This window comes from Danio rerio, chromosome 13, assembly GCF_052040795.2.
Source record: "Danio rerio strain M-AB ecotype USA chromosome 13, GRCz13ab, whole genome shotgun sequence".
Taxonomy (NCBI): domain Eukaryota; kingdom Metazoa; phylum Chordata; class Actinopteri; order Cypriniformes; family Danionidae; genus Danio; species Danio rerio.
In genome coordinates this window covers 10,962,732-10,980,462 of record NC_141033.1, presented here as the reverse complement: position 1 = coordinate 10,980,462, position 17,731 = coordinate 10,962,732, and the positions used below count along the sequence as shown (strand labels likewise).

Here is a 17,731-nt window from a genome sequence, read left to right as displayed (position 1 = left end):
GCTTACTGCAACATGTTCCTCTTAATGTCACTAACTTTGCATGTCAAGCACTTTCCAGCCAATTAAGTTGAAGGAGAATAAAAAAAGCGAATGCGAGTGCTTTGCGCGAGGAACCTGAAGGATTAGACAAGAAAGCTAATTTCATCCACCCCTCGTCTGAACCTCCTCTTCTCGTGACACTCTCCCTACATCCCTGACTCCCATCTCTTTTGTTACCGAGATTGGCACCCCATGTTATCACCCTTTCCACTTTTAAAAGAGAACGACTGCTTTTTTTTCTTTCTTTCTTCCTTCCTTTACGTTATAGTGTGTGTGCGCTGAGAGTCGTGGAGGGTTGAAGCATCATGGTTTGACTGTGATCAACCACAAAGCTACATGATATACGGTAATGCAAACAGTTTTGATTTTATGCAAGTGACGCAGTTTAAAACAAACATCTGACATTTCTTTTTAGAGTTCCTGTCCCTCAAAGACATTCATTCTGCCCCCCAAAAAAATAAAGTTCTGGCAATTCCCTTTGTTAGGCTCATTAGAGATGAAGGATACGGATCGGGAGCGGCGGCTGCTGTTTCATGGAGATGGGCTGACGGCTGTCAGAGTTAATCCCATAGAGAAGTGTTCATTAAGTCATTACGGTTGACATGCTGACGAGACACTGACACACACCGCTTTGTCCTCTTTAGCGCAGCCCAGGCCGGAGACGAGTGGAGAAAGAGACGGATGAGGCAGAACAGAGGAAACGCAGGAGATGATAAAGGCGTCATCTACAGACGAGGTGTCAGACTCATTTTAGGTTGAAGGCCAGATTGTTCTAAACATCACCTTATACTGATAGATTTTTTTAATGTATAATATGCACAAGCTTATGTAGTGCTGAGTTTCGTGTTATACTGCTGTACTCACCTACATTTGAGTAAAATGAAAGAAATTTATTTTAGAGTTGGAAAAAAAACAAGACAGTTCAACAAAATGAAAATGTTGCTACTTTAAGTCCCAATTCTACCCCTTAGCCCTTCTTGCCCCCTTAGCCCTTGTTTTGCGCATTCACTTGAAGGGGTAGTGGTGTCCCAATTCTTTTTAGCTTGAAGGCGTACGGCTAAGGGGAAGGGCTAGATAGTCCTCGAAACTGCGATTTTTAGGAACCGCACTCGAAACCAAGGGGTATGACAATTTCCAAAAATACACCAGCTAAAACAGCAGCATGGCTGCTCAAGGAAGTCAGGAGATGCACAAATTAGTATTTTTTGTCATTGTTACAAATTTTTACAACAAACAAGCACATGTTTTAATACATTCATAATGACGTTTGTGTTTCACCATCATGTGTAAAAAAAAACAACTCTAAAATAAAAGCCAAAAAATTTTGCTCTTGTATAGCAGTCCCTCTACATTGTGAAACTCGATGACACTCGAACACCCTGTCAAAAAGGCTAGTGGCAGGGAATGACATTTTTGCAGTGTCTGGTATGTTAAGGTTGCTTTCTAAGGGTGTCACGATCCTCCAAATCCTCGATTCGATTACATTTTCGATTCTAAAGGCACGATTCGATTCGATTTTTGATTATGAATAATTAATTAATTAATTAATGACCAATTAATTATTTGTAGCCTACCGTTTAAACTACCTGACCTGCATGGTCATTGTTTTACCCATAAACAAATCATACAGTAAATGAATAAAGGCAAGATACACACATAATTACCACCTGTCAATCACTTTTTTCTGCGGGACTCGTGAATAGGCAGTGATCTGTGTCGTTATAATGGCGTTGGTAAAAAAAAGACGCACAACCAACAGGAACCAGCCAACAGTATCTGAGGTGTTCGCTAAAATGACTAAGTACAAGTGAGTGAAAGATTGAAGCAGTCACGTGATGTGCATTTTCAGAGGTAGAGAGGAAGGAGGGCTGCTCAGAAATGCTACACCCCACTGTGGATGTCAAATCGTTGTCGTTCTAAAATGCCATTTAAAAACAAAGACAGTGTAAACAGGGCCTGAGTGTGAACTTTTCGCGAGCGGATTTGCAACGGGGGCGGGCGGAGAATCGCGATGCCGGTGATGTCTATCGGACGAACCGTACATAATACGTACATAGCAGAGCTTGCAAAACTGTGTTTTTTTTTGTTGACAACACGAATGTTGTCAACATAACTCACTGGAAATCCAAAATGCTTACACACCGGCGACTTCATTGAAAGAGGAGAGGGTTTAAGTTCTGTCGACGGGTCTCCTGCTTCTGCAGTTTTAACAAGCACTTCAACAAGCCTGTTTTTTTCCCGCTTGGCAAGCCAAGCTGACGTGACATGGGGGCGTGGCAGCCTCGACGACTCTATTTTTTGATTCGATAATCGAAATTGAGCATAAATTTCGATCGATTTCGATTAAAAATCGTGACACCCCTATTGCTTTCGTGTGTTTACATAGATAAATATGGCCACTGTGTAAATGCACAGCATGGTTACGATTTTATGACCTTGGATATCGATATGATAACATGATCTATGCCTTCAGTGATTTCCTGAAGATAAATACCAAAAAATAAGTAACTAGAACAATACAGCAGTCGATATTGTTGATCTCATATGAGAAAACGAGAGAGAATCTCAAGAGAAGGCTAAGACATTATGACGTGTGCAGGTGTTGTAGTGCTGTACCATTTCTTAGAGGTAAATTTTGAAGCCCCTTCACACTCTGTTTCAAGGGCCAAGGGGAGAGGTAGAGGTACAAAAAAAAAAAAAAAATTAATAAATGGAAAAAAATAAATTCCATTTTATGAATAATATAAACAGCCAATCAAAACTTTTAAGACCTTGATTATTGAAAGTGTAAGATGCCAAAACTATAGTGCTTGCTTATAATGAACAATAATTTCACTACTTTTACTACATCGGTGTACATAATGTAGCATTTTACCATTTTTATATTATTATATTTAGCAAAATTTAACCAATTTTTTTTCTAGCTTGGCAGGCATGAATAAATTCAACAGTTTAATGAAGATGTACATGCAAAATGTGACAACATATATGGCCCTGGAGCACAAAGCCATTCATAAGCGTCATTTTTTTTTTTTTTTTTTAGAGATTTATACATCTGAAAGTTGAATAATTTTTTTATTTACTTTCTATTGATGTTTAATATTAGGCAAATATTATTAAAAAATATGGAATTTGAGGATTCAAAAAAATAAAAATACCAAGAAAATTTGATAAAATGATCTACACACTGTATTTTTGGATATGTCTACAAATATAATTCTGCAACTTAATAGAATAGTTTTGTGGTCCAGGGTCACACATTTTATTCTGGACCAGAGCTTTTCATCATATTTAGATTTTTGGGGAACTTTGCATTTAAATATGAGCACATAAGTGTATTAAATATCACAGAAATCAGACAGGTACTACAGAGCTCCTAAAATAGGCCTATCCATGCAGGCCAGGCTACTGTGAGCTCTGAGGAAGTGTGGCTGCCAGTCAGACTGTATGTGTGTGTGATGTGATACGAACATTCACGGTTTATCAGAGTCTCTGCTGAGAGTCGCTCTGATCTCTCCGTATCTGCGCCTTAATGAACCTGAGCTAAATTGGAAACCTTATCGCTCACAAGGCAGCAATTAAAGCTCGCACGTGCCAGTGTGGTTGTGGCACTCGAGTGACAGAAAAACAAACAGTCTCTGAGGGGCACCCAGTAAGCCCGCATGTGTACGTGTGTGTGTTTGACTCCAGCGCTATCAGTGAAGGTGTATTGCCAACCTCAATATCCCACAGCGGGGAGGGGGAACGGCACTTACACAGTGCACCGCATGGCCCAGGCAAATCCAGTAATTAGCACAGGGTGCATAATTAACATGCAAATTGGTTGATCTGCTTAAAAGCCGCTCTTACAAATAGACCTGAACGAATCAGGCAGGGAAGTGGGGGGGGGGGGGGTGTCGCAGGGGCCCAACTTGTGGAAGTTAATTCCTTTTCCCCAGTTGCTGCATTTTGCTATAAGGTAATGACAGATTATATAAAATGAACAGCGAGACAACAAGCTTAGGGAGGAGCAGAACTCTAGCTATTACAATGTGACATTGTTACTAGTGTTTGTTTTCAGATTGAATTTGTGTTGTTTCCAAACTAATCACTTAAAGAGATCACACTATTTTTGGGAGGGAGGCTAAAATCTTCTAAAGGCAATTAAAGGTACATGAATAAAAAACCGTCAGAATTGAGTGTGGTTACTTTGGTTTATTAAAAAAAAACAGGCAGGGTGTATTCACACCAGAAATGTCTGTTAGCTCACTAGCTTTGGTCCGTAACAAACAGGACGTTTTTTAGTTTTTCCTTTTAATTTGGTCTAGTTTGCTTTCACACCGCCAAAACCCCTCTCACCGGAAAGCGTGGCTGATGCAGATCGAGGTTGGATCATATTCACAGCTTTTTTATATTTAATTTAGGCATTTTTGCCTTTTTTATGATGGGACAGTGAAGGAAGTGACAGGAAATGAAGTGAGAGAGAGAGAGAGAGAGAGAGAGAGATCGAGGTAAATGTGATCCGAAAAGATCTGAGACTTGAACTTAGGATGCGCACAACAAGATTGCACTATATATTGGCGCACTGACCAGTAGGCTATCGGCGCCACCATATTCAGACCTTAAATTAACTGTACCAGAGATTGCTTGGAAGCAGATTAAACCTATCGCTTTAGGGGGGCCTCGGTTTGTTTGTTTGGTGCGCACCAGGGTTTGCTGTAATCACACCTAGCCAAGAGATCCGCTCAAAATGGGGAAACAAACTAGTGTTTGATTCAACAGAACCAAATAAAACAGTTCTGAATGCACCCTAAATGATCAGTTTGGTGCTGGTTCGCTTATCATTTTTAGGTCCAAACCTCATTACACAAAACCCACAAATCCTGCTTTTATAATGTATATACGATAAGGTGTTTATTAAAAGCAAGTCGTTTTTTTTACATTTTGCTTGATTTAATTTAGTTAATTTTGTTGAAGAAAAAGTATAATATAATGTGGTAAAGTCACACTTTATGGAATTATCACACTTTAAAGGGCGCCTATTTTACCCCTTTTTCAAGGATTTAAGATAAGTCTTTTGTGTCTACAGAATGTATATGTAAAGTTTCAGCTCAAAACACCCACCAGATTATTTAATATTCCATTCAGTATATTGTAATTTTCTGCTCTGAACACAGTGTAGCTGTTTTTGTTGCCTGTGCCTTTAATGCTAGATATACATGGCTGTTAATCAAATCGATGGACTCCTACATCACGTTGTGGTGGGTCACAACATGGAAGGGATTTGGATCCTATTTTATGTCAAGAATTTTAAAATAAGACATTTTTTGTCTTTTTATCACCCTAATATGACAGTGGACACACACACACACACACACAGTTCTGTCCAAACAGCTTACAAAAGAGGATTTTTATCATAGGTGCTGTTTAAGTACCTCTTTGGACTCAAAACTAACCTGAACATAACAGCAGAGTTAAAATTGCTTAAAAATATATGTCAGCCAGTAAAAATAATTAAAAAAAATCCTTGTGCATAACTATAGGTGGTACTCGAGACAGGAACAGCTAAAAGTTTGGTAATTTCCTCAGTATGCAGAGTTTAGCAACTCACCTCTCCAGATAGCAAGTGACAAGGGGTGAGCAAAGACCATTGGATGGTTTGGCCAAGCCCAAGGTGAAAATGGTCTCCTGGAGGCGTCGAATAGCATCAGCATCTCCTTTCATTGCAATCGAGTTCATTGTAAAGGTGAGAAAACCGATCAGGTTGTCCCTTATCATTATATTCTTTTCCTTCATCTCCTTTAGTATGTCTAACGCCTCTGCAAAACAATAGAGAAAGAGAATGAGAAATAAACACAAACATCAGCAATGGTTTAGCAAAGGTCAGACATTGACTAGAGGGTTAGCTTATCCATTATTAATTGCTTACCCTTGTGTAATTCCAAACCCCTCAGACCTGTGTTTGTCTTCAGAACAAAACTTTGGATACAAAGTAAACGCTTCCTTATTCTATATAGACAGTAAGGATTCTCGATCATTCAAAGTCCAGAAAAATATCCTCAAAGATGCCTTCAGTAGTTCACATTTACATTTAACAGATGCTTTTGTACAAAGCGACTTAAAGGGCCATGAAACCCCCTCGTTTCAGCAGGGTGTTTTCACACCTCTACTTTGGAAAAAGTCAGAAAAGTGGGCGTGTCCAGCTTTGTTTAGGGGGGAGTGTCGGAGTAAGAAAGAGGGAGGGTGTGGGAGTGTCTATTTGGGCGCGATGAGTTTCAGAGTCAAAATACACAAACACAGGGGACAAAGTGACTGTTTACATGGACATCTGTAGTCGAATTATTTGCCAAATTATTAAATGGTGGACTTTCAACTGCAGTTTGGCTCTTTCATTCAGGGAATTCATTCATGCCCCTCGTGACAAACGAGATATTTGATTCGAGGAACTGCTGTAAGCGTGTATTTTCATGCAATGTTTGATACCGCACGGCGAATGAGAGAAAAAAAACTCTGCCCGGAAACTTAGATGCACACGACAGGTAGCTTCAGAAAGCCGCGTGTGTTATTCCGGTCACAAAATCCGGTGAAAAGCCTACACGAGGTTATAGTTTGGTTGTAGTGCTAACATGTTTACACTCGGTGCAATAATTTGTTCGATACGAACAAACTGAATAAACAAAGAGCACTGGTCGCCACTTACCAAATCTGTAGAGACGGGACAATCACCAGCAACTAGAGCCGCGTCTTTATTCAGAGGAGACTACAAGCGAATCCGGATCTCAGCGTTTGCAGATGAGAACAGCTCTCAGGTAAACAATGTGCCTCCTTAGACACAAAAACTATTGTTGTCGCGCGTCGCGTACACTGTTAATCCACACATGACTTCAGCTGAGCTCTCACAGAGAGAAAATGAAAACAAAACTTAACTGCAGCAAACTATAAAAGCAACACTTCACGCTTGTTTTGCCAACACAGCGTGGCGTCTCTGTCGTCTAAACACCGTGACAGTAATGAATATTAATGAAGTTGCACAATAGAGCGCGCTGATTGGTTTGAACCAAGCTTTACTCATGCATTAATGCATCACACTGTAAGACGTAATAAGACTCACTCTGGCACAGACGTCCAGTCTGCACGCTGGAATACAACGCTATTATGTCATGGCCGTGACGCAGCTGCAAAAATTCGTTTCAAACCGGAAGTACGAATTTGCTCAAAATAACGCAAAAACAACCAATTTACACTTTTTAGTGAAATATAGGTGTCCTAATAGTGTTTTTACCAGTGTGGGACACATATACGACTGTCAACAGCTCAAAAAATGTGTTTTGGTGTTTCGTGACCCTTTGAAACTAAGGAGGCATTCTGCGATTCAACAAGGAGACAATACAAACAAGACGTGCTAATTATACTATGAAAATTTTAAGGCTGATTTATACTTCTGCGTAGGGCTGTGCAATTAATCGAAAATCCGATTTCGATTTCGGCTTTTAACGATTATAAAAAACCATTAATCGAGATAAACGATTATTCCATCACGTACCGCCCCCTTTCCAGTTGTACACGTGTGAAAACTCTTTGCCTCTGCAAAGCAAAGTTCCACGTGAAAATGACTAAAAGCATGTGCTGTAATGTAACTTTTGCTGTACGGGATGCGCATCATTCATATTTTTAAAAGCGCAAAAGAGCATGTGCTGTTGTGTGTGTGTGCGCCGTGCTTAGCCTCGGACAGGTAGCGTGTGTGTGTTTGTGCGCGCGCCGCACTCACCCTCGGACAGCAGAGCACACACACAAGTTACGCGATCTTAATGTGAGCGCTTTAATGGTCAAATACATGCACATTTGTGTCAGAGTGCGGTGTTTAGTGATTATTCATATTAACCCTCATTTGTGTAATAAACTAACAAGTTGAGAATCAAAAGACACGTGAAAGAGAAACCATATCAGAGCCGCACTACTCTTAAAGTGACAGCGTGCGATATTCCTGCTGCTGCCGACTGTTTTTATTATTAATCAATAATAAAATCAAAAATACAGTGAAGATGCTTAAAGCACAGTTTAAACATAACAGATTTAACAACTCATTTCTAATAACTGATTTCTTTTATCTTTGCTATGATGACCGCACATTATATTTTACTAGATGTTTTTCAATATACTAGTATTCAGCTTAAAGTCACATTCAAAGGCTTAATTAGGGTAAATAGACAAGTCATTGTATAACAGTAGTTTCTTCTGCAGACAATCAAAAATATATATTGCTTAAAGGGGCTAATAATATTGAGCTATTAAAATAGGTTTCAAAATATTAAAACCTGCTTTTATTCTAGCTGAAATAAAACAAATAAGCCTATCTCCAGAAGAAAAAAATATAGGAAATTCTGTAAAAAAAAAAAACCTCTGTTAAACATCATTTGGGAAACATTTATATATAAAAATAAATTCACAGGAGGACGAATAATTTTGACGTTTTGAATATTCGTGATTTCAATTATGACCAAAATAATCGTGATTATGATTTTTCCCATAATCGAGCAGCCCTACTTCTGCATCGAGTTATCGGCGTGGCCCACGATGTATGCCTTCCGCTTTATTTATACTCCTGCATGCTGTTTGTGCTGCTCTGCAATAACACTTCCGAATCGCTAGCTGGCAGTAGGTTTTGATGTTCCTCTGTGTCGAGTTTTTTTGCCGTCATTTCGTTTTTTTCTGATCACTACAAGGAGCTCAAACTCGCTCAGTCAGGGGCCGGAACCGGCGGACGTGCATTAACTTTAATCATAAGGTAAACAAAAAACAAAAGTCTCCATCTGGAGCTCCATCACAGGACTCGACACTTGTAAACAATCGTTTACCCAGGCTTGCAGCTCTCAGCACCGCCTAGGCTTGTGAGTGCTACCAAGCCGACCAATCACAGAGCTTGTAATATGAGTCGTTGCAATGTGTAGTTACATTTTTTGAGAAGTGCAAGTCAGCCACGGCAAGGGTTATGTGATCTGCGTTATGGCGAAGTCTTCGCGTGAAGTATAAATCATCCTTTAGTGCTCAGAGAATTGAGTGCTAGATAAAGGGGGAGTGTTTTTTTAATGTATAGAGAGAGAAGAGAAGTTTCTACAGCTCAATAGTGTTTCTACAATTCAATTGGAATATTATAATTAAATTATGAGTATACGTTTGCACACATAAAAAATAATGACTATTCAACAGTCTCTTCTTCTCTGTGTCAGTACATTGCACACTTTCACAAGCACTGTGTACAGATATATACAGCCCAGATGCTTGCTCGCTTCCTCTTCCTTTTGAAAGACGCATCATAGGTTTTACAACATAGGCATGACAAAAGCGTGACACATCAACAGGTTCCCTATACTGACACAGAGGAGAAGAAACTGTTGAACAAAGTTTGTAATTTTTGTTTTATGTTAACACAAAAGTATTATTGCTGCTTCAAATAATTCAGATTAAAGAAATTAACACATGAAATGTTTTTAGGATGCTTTTTGTTACGCTTTCTGGACTTTGAACTTGTTGTGAACTTTGCAGTTTATGGAGGATGAGGGAGCTCTCAGATCTAAAATATCCTCATTTGTGTTTCAACGATAAATTAAGGTCTTAGGTGTTTGAAACAATGTAATTAATAACAATTTAAATTATGGGGTGACTTTAATGAACAACCAGTTCAATACTTTTGTCGAATTGTTGATTTTCTTGCAGTGGACTTATACTGTACAATCCTGAATTAAATTTTTTAATGCTACTAGTTTTACAGTATACAACCCTCTATATGCAGTGCTTCCTCATCTGCAGGTTCATCCCAAAGTTTAACCATCTTGTTGACTGTTTCCCAGACTTGCAGAGATTATTTGTATATCTGTGAGCTTAGCCGTCCCCCGATGGGCCGGCGCCAGACGAGAGTGTGTGTGAGAGAGAGAGTGAGAGCTAGAGAGGGGAAGAGGTGATAAAAGCCCCCTTAGATAATTTCATGTGGGGAAAACAAACCGCTATTAAAACAACATTTTACACCCAGCGGGGATGCAAATGCTGCCGTATAATGCCAATTCGCCGCTAATTACTACTTGCAATTCTAAACGAGACTACAATTACCAAGGCCCCCACAATAGTAGGCTTTTTTTTCACGGTTCCCTGCGAAAGCATGTCGGGAAATTATAGGTGTGCGGCGAGTGCCCGGCGTGAACTCGGCGGGCTCTGGTCGTGGATACGCCGCAACTTCGCTGCCGTAATGGAGGCTTTTTACTGGGCGATGCTCCCATCTGGCAGAGGGGCGAGGGTCCACCTCCACAGCTGCTCTGTCACCAAGCCAGATAATTAAGATGTGTTTACGCGCTGTTTAGAGGCTAGCTAATGGGCTGATACCGATAGGGCCTGTTTGCACTGGCGATACTAATCATCTAGAACCGAGAGAGAGCGACAGAGAGAGCGGATGAGGATACCGTCGCAGCTGTGTGCATGTGGGAGTCAGTGTTGGCCACAGGCAGTCAGGCAAACTCCCAAATTCCCATGACTAACAGCGGCACTGCTGCTCATCTCCATTTCTTCACAGCACTTAATGAAAAAGAGCTCCTTTCTGCGCCATTAGTGAGTCGCAAAAAGTGGCCATTTAAAGATGCTTAAAGAAACAACATGGACTACAAATACTACTGAACTTCCAGAAATGTGCAATGGTAAAGTGTGAACACTGAACAAACAAAGCAAACTTTAAGGTAGATACACCTTATGTGAATAATCATACAGTAAACCTCAAACTTTGTAAACAAAACAAATTATGATGATCAAATCTGAGCTTTTAAGTAAAGAAACTAACCATTATTATTTAAATACATACTGAACATTACAAATTTAGTTTAATGTTGAATGACTGTATTAGCCTCTATGCTAAAAAATCTTTCAGATGGGGAGTTAGTGGCCGGGATGAACAAGAAAAGAATCTAAAAAGCTACTCTGGCAACATCCTTACATTCTTTTTTTTATTTACAATCTCCCCACTGCTGCTATAGGGCACTCATCTTAGCATGTGTTGTTTTTTTGAGCTGAAGTGACAGACGTAAGCGCGTGGTTTCCCTCACTATTTTCTATGGCATCTCTCGTAACTAGGCAACCGTTTTCTTAGAGGATAACAAATGGACAAACGCTGCAGCTCAGTTGCAAGTTTATGGAGACAAGTAAAAACTGTAGTGTTTGGGTGCCCTGTGTTTTTCTTAGGTTACTAGTCTGCCATTACTGAAATGTGTATATTCCATACAAAGAGTGAAGCAGATTGGTTAGTTCTACTTGAACAAATCGCAATGCAGTCATGGCATTCGGAAAAGTGTAAATGTTGTTCAACTAGGTGTAACTGGAAAATGTGCGCACTGCTTCCAAACCATGAGCACACCGCTCCCATGTGTGTGTCATGCACGCCGCGTGCCTCCATTTGAAATAGCAAACTAACACCCTACACTTATTGGCGTTGCTTCCAAGTTGCATGCTCAGCAGCCACATTTTAATAAAAATATAGCGCTTCATACCGAACATTTTTATTTTTTAATCATCGCTATCGACATTGGTGTTGGGTCAATAAAATTCAATATCAATTTTATCGCCCAGCCCTACTAGCAGGCACATGATACTTAATTTTTGCTATTTACTTTGGTACAAAATCTCAACAAAATTTTGATGACTCTAAACTGCACTGCCCACTAAGTCACGATAAAACAAAGCTCAAAGAACAGATTTGCCACAAATACAAACACGTAGAGGGGCTCTGTGCCAGTTACACAACTCCTTAAAACCATCATATTACCACACAGTTTAATTTAAGTTTATTTGTATAGCTACTTTCACAATATTTGTTGTTTCAAACTATTGTTTACAAAAATCACCATTATTAGTTACACAACTTTAAAGTAATGTGATAAACATTTTAATTAGCAAGCCTGGATGTACGGCTGCGCAATATATTGTTTCAGCATCGATATCGCAATGTGATCATTCGCAAAAAGCACATCACGAGTATACGCAATGTAGAGTCTGAATCGTTTTGCAAGTGTTTTTTGAGGCCTGTGACCATTTGAGAGTTTTAAAAGCATTCAGGCATAAGAAATCATACCGTTTGTGACTTAATAACTACTAATTTTATTTAATTGTTTATAAAATGAAGACTATCCAATATTTTTTAACATTTGATTGTTCAATTGCTGAATATCTCAATACATACTTCTCGGAAAACAATTAAAAGCTCTTTAATTAATTTGTATCTTTTTTCATATCGAATTTAATCTATGCTTGTAGATTGTTAATTATATTTATGCAATACCATACAGAATCATCCAAATCAATCTAAAACTTATTTATTCTTTCCAAATAGTTTCATCCAGTGAAATTGTTTTTGTATCACAATATATAATCTCAGAATAACAAATTATTGCAATGTTAGATTTTTCCAATATAATGCAAACTATAACTAGATGGATCATAAAACTCCAATATATAATTGATGAGAAATAAAAACAAACACAGTACTTTCAACAAAAAATGTGAAGTGATTTTTGGCCTTGTTAATATACATATAATTCACTATATATAGTAAAAAAGAAAACACTAGTAACAATATTACTGCAGATTTTTTTTACAGTATTTCAAATTTTTTCAATACAATTGCTTTCTTACAGTTGCATATTTAACTAGATATAAGATAAAAAAAAACATTCACTTTTATCCAACAATTATTCCTACAGTGTTTTGACAATAACTAGGACCTCAAGCATGGAGAGTCAAAGTATGCATATGGAAATACAATGTAGGCCGACCAACGGCAACACAGTTCACTTTAGTCTTTACACACACACACACTCAAAACAGAGACAGCCAGCTTGTTTTAGCCCACAAATTCCAATCTGTCACTTCATCACCCTGCAATTTTTGTCCCGTTGTTATGCAAATCCAGCGCAGCGCTCCGTACTGTCAGGAAAAGTGATGAGCCAAAAGGAACAGAGAAGCGAGGAACAGGAGGTTCAGCGGGGTCATGCTGAGTTTTTAAGAGGCTGCTTTTGTATGATAAAGCTCCGTTCACTTATCTACTCAGTCACGCTGTTATTCGGGCACAGATCTCATCCTTTACTGCTTTTTTGTAATTTTTGAGGATTGTTTTATCAAGATCCCAGCAGTCAGCCCATTTAAATAGAGGCTTGTCATTTAAGGAGCGCTCTTGTCTAAAAAGTGCCACATGTTATGTGTTAACAGCTGGATATGAATTGAAGCAATGGAGGTTAAGTGGATCGCCGGAGGGCGTCGTGACAGCGATACCCACGAGGGGATTAGAACTAACAACCTCTTGATTCTTGGGCCGTCGCTCCAGGCACTCAACCATGTACTTTCCTTATGGCTCAGGGCTTTACAAGCATTGTTGTATAGCGGCACACAGAAGTAGGGAAACATTCAAGGCAAATAAAAGAAGGCTATGTGTTAAAGCTGGATGAAAGGAATGAGAAAAGGGATGTGTTTGCTTTAAATATTTCTCAGTGCTCTACTAAAGTACCTGCCAATCAAAAGCCCTTATCCCATTGATTTTCACCACAGTGAAAATTGACTCTTACATTCAAAACTATCTAATCTATCAGGAGGTTGAGCGATGATATATATCAGTCACAGTCATGATTTAAGTGATTGCATTTAATTACCTTAAATCCAGACATCAACAACCAAAGGGGAAAGCACCCACTTTCATATCAAAACTAATGTAAATGAATGTGTTACAATTTAGACATTTCAAACTGTGTGTGTACATGTATGTACATATACTGATATTCCAAATAAGCGGACAATCATATACACTACCTGACAATAGTCTTGTCATCAATGCCAGTGGCAACAAACAATAACTTGACTTCTAGCTGATCATTTGGAAATTGAAGGTAGGGTTGATTTTTCAGATGAATCATGTTGAATTGCATCCTAATCATATCAAATACTGCAGAAGACCTAATGGGACCTGCATTGACTCAAGATTCTCACAAAAATCAGTCAAGTTTGGTGAAGGAAAAATCATGGTTTGGGGTTACATTCAGTATGGGGGCGTGTGAGCGACCTGCAGAGTGGATGGCAACATCGACAGCCTGTGGTATCAAGACATTTGTGCTGCCCATTACATTACAAACCACAGGAGAGGGCAAATTCTTCAGCACAACAGCACGCCTTCTCATACTTCAGCCTCCACAAAGAAGATCAAAGTGCTCCAGGATTGGCCAGCCCTTCACCAGACATGAACATAATTGAGCATGTTTGGGGTAAAATGGAGAAGCCATTTAAGATGAATCCAAAGACTCATGATGAACTCTGGGAGTCCTGCAAGAACGCTTTCTTTGCCATTCCAGATAACTTTATTAATAAGGTATTCGAGTCATTGCATTATATTCTATACTGTACAATATTTAATAAATGTAATTAATGTAATAAATGTCCTAAAATCTCCTAATTAAAAAATAAAAAAATCAAGGCCTGATCATATTTTATTTTGTAAAATAAAAGCATGATTTTGAGGCCTTTGCCTTCCATATAAGCCACTTCTGATGCCAAATGAACAACTAAAAGTAAAGTTCTTATTTGTTATTCCTAAAATTTGTATTGGTGACAAGACTTGTCGGGTCGTGTAGTTTAAGCACTAAAATTTCAAGAATAACAGACACTTAGGCGAGTAAATTCCCTTGATTGTTCAGTGTGTTTAGCTTGTAGAACGAAATAAAACAGTGGTAACTGATCTTAAGTGTTTACCATTCTTTACTTTTGACCAATTTAATATTACAACATCAAACCAGACAGATGCATTATAAAGTGTGTGCTGGCAGTGTTGCCATATCCATTTATTTTCAGCCTCTTTAGGCTTTGTATACAGGCGTGGCTTATAAATCTATTAAATCTATCAAGTTTATTGTAGCCATTAAAATGGTCAGATGTGGATAACAATATGTTGGTATTATATTCTATCAAAAATAATTCGATTTTTCTGTTTATTTATACAAGATAAGCATCCAAAATTAAAGATAAATAACGCTTATGCTATTTGTAAGTTATTGAGAGTTTTTTTTTTTTTTGCAGTGTCACACCAAATGACATTTATGGCACCAATTGGTATAAGAATAAAAAACTAAATTGGTCGTTAGTGACCCCTATTATATAGTTGGTTTGTTGTGTTCCGCACATCGCCTCTCGTTGGTTCAACATCAGAGCGAGGCAGCCCGAAGAACTAAATAGATTAAGCCTACCAACTTCAAGGTGCGACACAAAGAACACACTGTAATTTCAGGTTTTAAGGCATTTTTAAGAAAAAGCAATTTAAGATTTTTTTAAGACTCACAAAAACCTCAAGTTTTTCATGCTGATTGGCCCATGCTGGCAAGCAACTCGAGCCAAGCTATTCTTTATACATCTCAAAGCTATTTACAATGGGTAACATGGCCATTTTTGGCTCAAAGTTGTCAGACCTTTATAGAGGATCTATAGAAAAATATCTTAGCTCAGGTGCACTCCTCTTATGTGTTAGGCACGGTTTGAAGTCTAAAATACTATTTAAAGCTCACTTAACCAATGTTAAGTTAGCTAATTTCTTTCCAAAAAAGAGCTCTGCTTGTAGCTGTTGCAAACATTCACTTGCTAACCAGCTGTATGTGTTTTGGACATGCCCACAGTTGACAACTTTTTGGTAAGGTGTTTTTGATACATTCAATAATGCTCTCAAAATCAATAGACCTTGATCCTTTGCTAGCCCTCTTTGGAGTATCTTTTATACTTGATCTGACAGTGCGTGACAGCAAGGTTGTTGCTTTTACTAAAATTTTAGCCAAAAGTGCCAAACTTCTAAAGTGGAAACACACTTCCCTCCTACACATGACAAGTGGACACATGACATTTTTTACTGTATCAGACTTGAAAAGCTAAGATGCGTACTCTCCGGCACACTCAATTTCTTTTATAAGACTTGGCACTTTCTGGACTACATCAAAGGCCTGCCTATTAAACCTAGTTCTGGCAACTTGTACCATTGTCATTTTGTAAGAAGGGATTTTAGTTATTTACTTGTTCATTTATTTTAATGTTTCATTTTTTTATTTGTATGCAGTTATTATCTTATGTAATGTTTAAAGTCTCAATAAATCGAAAACTGTGATTGTTATTTCTTTAGTATAGTGATGCAGTTCTTAGAGAAACGGAATTTTAAATGAGCAAACAGTGGGCGAGGCTTGTTTTTCTACCACCAGTTGAATGGATGTAGTAAAATAGGTATTTCACTTAGAAAGATCGGAAAATGGGTTTTAGAAGAGTTATTACAACCTAACAGACTCCTCCTGCTCACCATTTCTGTTCGTTGTCAAAACTGACAGCTGGACAAGCGTGGTTATGTATTGTTAGCCCATTACCTCAAAATCACGTAATCGGACAAATTAACTGAAAACAAACAGCAAGTGCATCTTCAGATTTCAATTAACGATTATATGGGCAAACCTTTTTTTTCTTATGACATGCACGGATGAATTGACGACCGTAAAACTGGCAATGTGAGCTAACAAAATCATGTGGTAAGTTTTGATTTCTTTAAGTACATCTAATGTACTTTATTTGGTATTTATGTTTTTCCATCTTTCTATTTCTTGCTTTGTTAATTGAGTTAATGAACGATGGGTTGGGGATGGGATTAACAATTAACAATTTATTACTGTTTACTTCTATCAATATGTTTTGTCACAAAAGTTCATTAAAAAGAATATAAAAAAGTTGTTGGCAGACCGCAAGTAATAGAAATGACAGGGTTCCCATACTTTCATTAACACTAGTTTCAAGGACTTTCTCAGAGTTTTGAAACACAACATTCATTTGAAGTCAATCACCTTTGTAATTTATACCGAAGTATATGTAGTTCCATGAAAGTCCATACTGCACTTAAAAATTCCCTTTCACTTAATATCTAGTTTAAAAATGCCAAAAGTAATTTTCTAAAAGTTTCATCGTTTTAAAAAGTCATGTTGGAAGAACTTTCAAAACTCAAAATTTGTTGAATTAAATACTGGTGATATTTAAATGTGGTTTCTGAAATATTGATAAAATGTACATTACTTGTCAGTGTATTGTACAAGATTTAAACGTTAAATTTAAGAATTTGTGATTTTTTTTCATTCTGTATTTGACAATTGAGTACAACTGTTGAAATAAAACCATTAACAAATTTAATTCAAGCTCTTTCAAAGACCTGGTTATGTTTTAAGTACTTTCCAGGCCTTGAATCCATGTCTTTTCATATGTCTACTTTCAAGAAGCACAGAGATCCTGAAATGAGGCAGGATAGATTACAAAAATCACAGCTCTATGTGCCAATGCAAACGTGCAAGGCCACAACTCCACAGGCTTTTACACACCGGGACATTTTCCTTTGCGTTAATCGTCAGCGTTTTTCAAGATGTTTTTCCGAATTCAAACCCAAGCGATTTTCGCTGGTGTCAAGCGGAAGAGTATGCAAAATCATTCCTTGACGTTAGATGGCGCTACACAATTTTAAGCTTCTGACACCCGCTTGCAACACAGAAGAAGACAGAAAGTTGACACGCTTCTTGTTATGGATGCTTCAAATAGCAGCTCTAGCAATGAAGAAATGATTATTGTTCACCAGTGCAATAAGCAGCTCCACGTTCATATCGCCTCTGGGCATCTTGTTCAGTTTTTGCGCTGT

General features: G+C 38.2%; 1 protein-coding gene across 4 annotated transcripts in view; it reads right to left on the bottom strand.

Moving 5' to 3' along the window:
• Positions 1-17,731, bottom strand: part of lrpprc (leucine-rich pentatricopeptide repeat containing) — a 121,465-nt gene that overhangs the window by 55,620 nt on the left and 48,114 nt on the right. For all 4 annotated transcript variants that reach the window (XR_015505166.1, XR_015505167.1, XR_015505168.1 and 1 more), the window contains 1 exon segment: positions 5,630-5,837. Coding sequence is in view for 1 of the 4 variants with exons in the window: in NM_001142592.1 (NP_001136064.1) it covers positions 5,630-5,837 (208 nt within the window). In the remaining 3 variants the exon portion in view is untranslated.